The 6,208-nt window shown below is 51.6% G+C and overlaps 1 protein-coding gene across 1 annotated transcript in view; it reads right to left on the bottom strand.

Moving 5' to 3' along the window:
* Positions 1 to 5,735, bottom strand: part of LOC104281985 (keratin, type II cytoskeletal 1-like) — a 12,603-nt gene extending 6,868 nt beyond the window's left edge. The window contains exon 1 of the mRNA XM_009880051.1: positions 5,417 to 5,735. Within this exon, the coding sequence (XP_009878353.1) occupies positions 5,417 to 5,735 (319 nt within the window). The remainder of the gene's footprint in view (positions 1 to 5,416) is intronic.
* Between the last annotated feature and the right edge of the window lie 473 nt (positions 5,736 to 6,208).

The raw sequence follows: 6,208 nt of genomic DNA, 5'->3' as shown, positions 1-6,208 counted from the left end.
AGGAATGATTGAAGTCCTGGCTGTCTCCCTGGGCTGCTTAAATACAGGCAGAGTCCATGGCAATCCCAGCTGGAAGAGCAGGGTTGGAGCCCAGGAGGAGGGCGCTTGGCCTGGAGCTCCTCTGACTCCGTCTTCATTTTGTGCTTCCAGAGTCTTTCTTTGGTCTTCCACTGGATCCCCATGCTGCGCCTGCACGGCCTCGGTGATGAGGTGCCACGATGCCGGGTGGTCCTCCTGCACCTCCTGAGCAGGGATGGGTGATCTCATGGCAAACCTGGTGCTATCAAGGAGAGTTTGGTTCCTTTCAAGCAAGAAAGCATCAGCTCAGAGCTTTTGTTTCCTTGCTGTGGTCAGAGCCTACAGAGTCATGGATGGTTTCACAAGTTTCCTCCCATAGATACACTTTGATAAGCAAAACTCCTGAACTTGGGTTTTCACGCCGTCAGATATAGCGAAAGGTTCATCCATCTGGATCAGCCTCACCCCTGAGTCTAGATGTCCCCTGATCACCCTGAGTCCCCAAAAGGCAGATGATGGCACCTGATGCAACACTTGGGCTGTTCTCAACTGCCCAGCTAGGGCGATAGGACCACAAGGTCAGCTCTGCCTTCCTCTCCCAGCTTCCTCTCATCCCACCCAGCTTGCAGCAGGAGACAAAATTTTTGCGTGGCGTTCAACAGCAAAGAGTCTCCAAGTTTAAAGCGCATCAGATCTCCGCTTGCTTCCATCTAGTTGATGGAACTCGGTGTATTCAGGTCAGAGCAATTGTGTTTGCTGCAGGTCCCTTTCAGGAGAGGGAGGGTTGTATGTGTATGTGGGCACCAGGTGAGTAGCTCCCAGGGTATTCACAGCTCATTCATTTACTTCTAATCACCAGGAATTTTGGAAGGAGGCCCAGCAATAAAGATAGGAGGCCCACAATTTTCATGGCGCTACAGTGGAGCCCTGACTAATTTCCCAGGGTTTTGCCAAGGTAAATCACGAGGGAACGTCTTGTTCTGGCCACATCTGTACAGTGAAGAGGGCTCAAGCCCAAAACTCCATCAGTCAGAGAGAGAGTGGGAGAGCCGGCGCAAAGACCCGTTCTACACCACTGTGGTACAACTGTTTTCTCCCACTAGGTGGTGGTATCTAATGCATCTTCAGCCTCCCTGTCCACATGGGTTCTTGGTTGGGATCTTGGTGGTGACATGAGCCTGTTCACACCTAGTTCAACGCTCAGAAACCACTCAGGATACCACTAGCAAGAGCTGCCTCACAGCTGTAGAGGGGAATATTTAGAAGCCAGGACAGTTCAGGACCAACAAGGTCCTCAGTCCTTGTGAGACAGGGAGGCTTCATGTGGATTTGTACACTGAGGTCAGCTATGAGCCTGGATGTTCTGTAAAACATGCGTGCCTCCAGTAATGCACCTCTGGCAGAAAAACAACACAGGGAGAGTTACCACCAGCTTTAATGACACCTGACCTACTGTCTTCTTCTTCACCACCTTGGTGTCTTCCCCTCATACCTGATGGCCTGTTCATCACATCAGTGCTCTTGGAGGCTCAAGCTGTGCCTGGGCACAGGGTGTCAGTAGACACCTTCTTTCAGTGCTACATCCTGAGCATGTTTACAGGCTTGCGATGACTGATAACACATGCCCCAAGACATTAACTGGCATTAATCTTAAGGCCCTGTCTTACGATCTTCTTCTCATGACTTCAGCTCAGCCCCTGAACCTCAAAAATCAAAATGTCTCTGGGCACAGCCGTAGGCAGTCTGTCTTGTGGCATTTTCCATCAAAAATGCATGGGCAACATCCAACTGACATAAGCAACTTAGTGTTGAGTCAACAAGAAATCAGCAGTGGATGTCCCCATGCTCCCCACGTTGACATTGCACCTCTTTTAGCCACTTTCCACACTTTGCATGTGTTGTGGTGGTGGAAAGCAAATCATCTGTTTGATCATCCCAGCTCAAATCTGTATGGTCCAAAGACTTGAAACTCGCCCTTGGCCTTAACGGAGCCAAATACACGAGCTCCTGACAGATACTAACAGGAGTGGGGCCACACAACTGCTGAAGGAAAGGAACAGCAAATAATTAAACATTTAAAAAATATTATATTTTTAGACAACTGAAATCCTGGGCCAGATTTTTCACTCCTACTTAAAAAGGGATAGTTTTATATGGAAGGAGGTGCCAGAACACTCATCTCCAGAAACTGGAGATATGATTATAGCTTAGCTGACAAGCAGAACAGGTTTTGATAGACCTTCCAAACCATTCCTTCACTAAATTAGCCCAGCACTTCAGGCTACGGACTGCCAGGCTGTAAACAGTACTTAAAAGAACTTAGTGGAAATGCTGATCAGGCCCCTCGTACGAGTTGGGGGTTCTCTTTTCTAAGCTGGTCTCCCGGGCTCCTCTTATAGGTGGCTGAAACAGATGGTTCGTCTGATCTCCAGTGGGTGATTCATCCCGTACTAAGGTAGATGCACAAATTAAGTCTTTTGACTTGCCTCCAGAAGCACCTGTTTCTCTCCATTGACTCTCCCTTCTTCCTTTTCAACCTTTCACTCTACAAAACTGATCAGTAAAAAACCCACAGACCCAACCACAGCGTTGATGTTATTACTTTATTTCTTCTGATGAGATGAGGAGCTCCAGGCACCCTGTCTACATAATTAATTTCACAGTGAAACTAAAGCCCAACAATACGTGGTAGTGTGAAGAATTACTTTTTGCAGCTTCTGCTTTTTATTGTAAGAGGGGAGGTTTTTGCTTGACTGAAGACTCTCACCAAATCTCATAGATCAAAAAATGGGGATGCTTATTTATCACTTGGATCCTGAAGAACTGAACTGTTTCAGTGATCGATGTAGAAGCAACCATTAATCATAGAATCACAGAAGGGTTTGGGCTGGGAGGGACCTTGAAGATCATCCAGTGCCACCCCCTGCCCTGGGCAGGGCCACCTCCCCCCAGCCCAGGTTGCTCTGAGCCCCGTCCAACCTGGCCTTGAACACCTCCAGGGATGGGGCAGCCACAGCTTCTCGGGGCAACCTGCCCCAGGGGCTCACAGCCCTCACAGACAAGAATTTCCTCCTAATATCTCATCTAAATCTCCCTTCTTCCAGTTTGAAGCCATTCCCCCTCATCCCACGGCTCCCCTCCCTGATCCAGAGTGCCCCCCCAGCTCTCCTGGAGCCCCTTTAGGCACTGGAAGGGGCTCTGAGGTCTCCCCTTTTCTCCGTGTCCTTCTGCTGGTGGGACCCCCCGAGCTGGAGGCAGCACTGCAGGGGGGTCTCCCCAGAGCGCAGCAGAGGGGCACAATCCCCCCCTCCTCCCCCCCCCCGCTGGCCACGCTGCCGGGGATGCACCCCAGGATGCTGGTGGCTTACTGGGCTGCCAGTGCACATTGCTGGCTCTTGTAGAGCTTCTCATCCATCAACACCCCCAAGTCCTTCTCCTCAGGGCTGCTCTCCAACCATTCTCCACCCAGCCTGGATTTGTCCTTGAGTGAATTAACAGGGTGAATAAACCATCTCAGCTGTTGGAGGGTAGCATTTTGCAAGCCAAGGTAGACTCACACCACCCACACGCTGAACCTGTGGGATGCGAGCCAGCGCAGATGAAAACACAGGCTTATCTCAGCGGGGTTTGCTAACACAGTCTCCCGATTTTGCCGCCACAGCTGACTGCTTCACAGCTTGCGTGGGGCTTTCTGCATTTGATGAGGGCAGCGATAACCTAGTTTTGACTGAAATAGTGTCTAGACCTCCCCACGTGCAGGGTACTCCTAACTGCTTCCAGACTACGCTATGAAGGTTTGATTTAGCCCTTTGTGTCTCCCCATCAAACTGCTGTAGCTGTTTTCATGGCTCTATGGCCATTTGGGAATGGGTCTCCATGGTGGACTTCCCACCAAGCTGAGCATCTCACTCCCCGCTGGCTGCCACCCCCAGGACTCCTCACAGTTGGATTTCATTGAAAAACAGTGAAGAGGATCCCACCTTCCCTCCAACTGGGGAAAAGACATGAAATATTCCTGGTGGGATTGTGACACTGGTTATTTAAGTGGAGTGTTGCTAAATTAAGGTGACACAGTTGCATTGAGCGTCTTGAACAAACAAACTTTCCCGGTAATCTCAGCTGCTTTGCTCTTCATTGGAACTTTTGATTGGACTTAAAGGGTAGGGGTGACCATTGAATGAGATGTTGGCCAAAAAAAAAAGGCTTACTTGGGCACATACCATCCAGCTTTGATTTGGGACCCCAGGGGGAAAAACGGGACTAGAAGTGTTGTTCATAACTCTCTGCTCCTTTTTTTTTATCTGCAACTGCAATTCTAACAAAATCTACATGGGCAATTCAGTCTGTCCCCTGGTTATTTGAAGAGTGACTCCTGGAGGGAATGATGGAACTGAGATGTAGCCATGTGTCCTGGTTGACTGGCTAGATTAGGGCCAATAGGACTTCTCTCCTGAAACCCATTTTCCCAGCAGATGTTCAGTGTTTGCCCCCCCACCCCCAACAGAAATTCTTTTGTATACAACTTCTTCCACTTTTTTCACTATTTTTTTTTTTTGCTTGAGGTTGGATAAGATCTCCATAAAGTAATTTCTATACTTAAAGAGCTCTTTAAAAAATCTCATCATATGCGTGAGAGTCACGACGCCCCATAGACCAGTACGCACACAGCAGACAGGGTGTCAAGCTTTTAGTTGTCAGAGAACAAAGGTTCCAAACGTCCTGGGTTGAAGCACTCAGAGAAGGTTGAAGGAAACACTAGAAACCATCACAATGTTCTGGTAAAACAGAAGTGTGTGGCTGGAGAAACCAGGAGATGGCTGAGCAGGGAGAAGAGAGCTTGGGATTACGTGTGTCCGGTTCAGACGAGCAGTGAGTCAGCAGTGGGCAGGAAAGACCACCCTCTTCTCTGAAACAGAGGGGAATGCCTTCTTCCTATCCCACCGGCAGATATTCACGTGCAAATATTACTTGTGGGAAGCATCTCCAGAAGAATCTGAGCTACTTCCATGCCCAGACCTGTAATCCCACCTTCGAGGAGAGCAGCCTCCTTCAAAGCTACACTCTCCACTCCCATCTGCGGGGCTGTATATCCCAGTTCCACAGCTCCCCTCTCCATAACTCTCCTCCCCACCAGAGCAGTACCCGCCACTGCCAGACACGCAGACACCCCCCGAGCTGGATCCCCCATAGCCATACCCTCCACTGCTAGAACTGCAAATACCACCAGAGCTTGATCCCCCGCCGCCAGAGATCGAGATACCTTCTCCTCCAGAGATGGAACCTCTCCTGCCAGAGCTGCTGCCAACCCCAGAGCTCATCCCCCCACTGTAGGGACTGCATCTGCCACTGCCAGAGCTGGATCCTCCTCCATAGCTGTGGCCACCTCCAGAGATGGAGCCTCCACTGCCGGAGCTGCCTCCTCCTCCATACCCCGAACCTCCACCACAGATGGAGCCACCACTGCCAGAGCTCATTCCTCCATGACCTGAGCTTCCTCCTCCTCCTCCTCCTCCAGAGATGGAACCTCTCCTGCCAGAGCTGCTGCCACCCCCAGAGCTCATCCCCCCACTGTAGGGACTGCATCTGCCACTGCCAGAGCTCGATCCTCCTCCATAGCTGTGGCCACCTCCAGAGATGGAGCCTCCACTGCCGGAGCTGCCTCCTCCTCCATACCCTGAGCCTCCACCACAGATGGAGCCAGAACTGCCAGAGCTCATTCCTCCATGACCTGAGCTTCCTCCTCCTCCTCCTCCGCCTCCAGAGATGGAACCTCTCCTGCCAGAGCTGCTGCCTCCCCCAGAGCTCATCCCCCCACTGTGGGGACTGCATCTGCCACTGCCAGAGCTCGATCCTCCTCCATAGCTGTGGCCACCTCCAGAGATGGAGCCTCCACTGCCGGAGCTGCCTCCTCCTCCGTACCCTGAGCCTCCACCACAGATGGAGCCACCACTGCCAGAGCTCATTCCTCCATGACCTGAGCTTCCTCCTCCTCCTCCTCCGCCTCCAGAGATGGAACCTCTCCTGCCAGAGCTGCTGCCTCCCCCAGAGCTCATCCCCCCACTGTGGGGACTGCATCTGCCACTGCCAGAGCTCGATCCTCCTCCATAGCTGTGGCCACCTCCAGAGATGGAGCCTCCACTGCCGGAGCTGCCTCCTCCTCCGTACCCTGAGCCTCCACCAGAGATGGAGC

This window comes from Charadrius vociferus, unplaced genomic scaffold (assembly GCF_000708025.1).
Source record: "Charadrius vociferus isolate BGI_N301 unplaced genomic scaffold, ASM70802v2 scaffold932, whole genome shotgun sequence".
Classification (NCBI taxonomy): domain Eukaryota; kingdom Metazoa; phylum Chordata; class Aves; order Charadriiformes; family Charadriidae; genus Charadrius; species Charadrius vociferus.
Note: the sequence above shows the minus strand (reverse complement) of the source record. Positions and strands in the feature narration are given on the sequence as shown.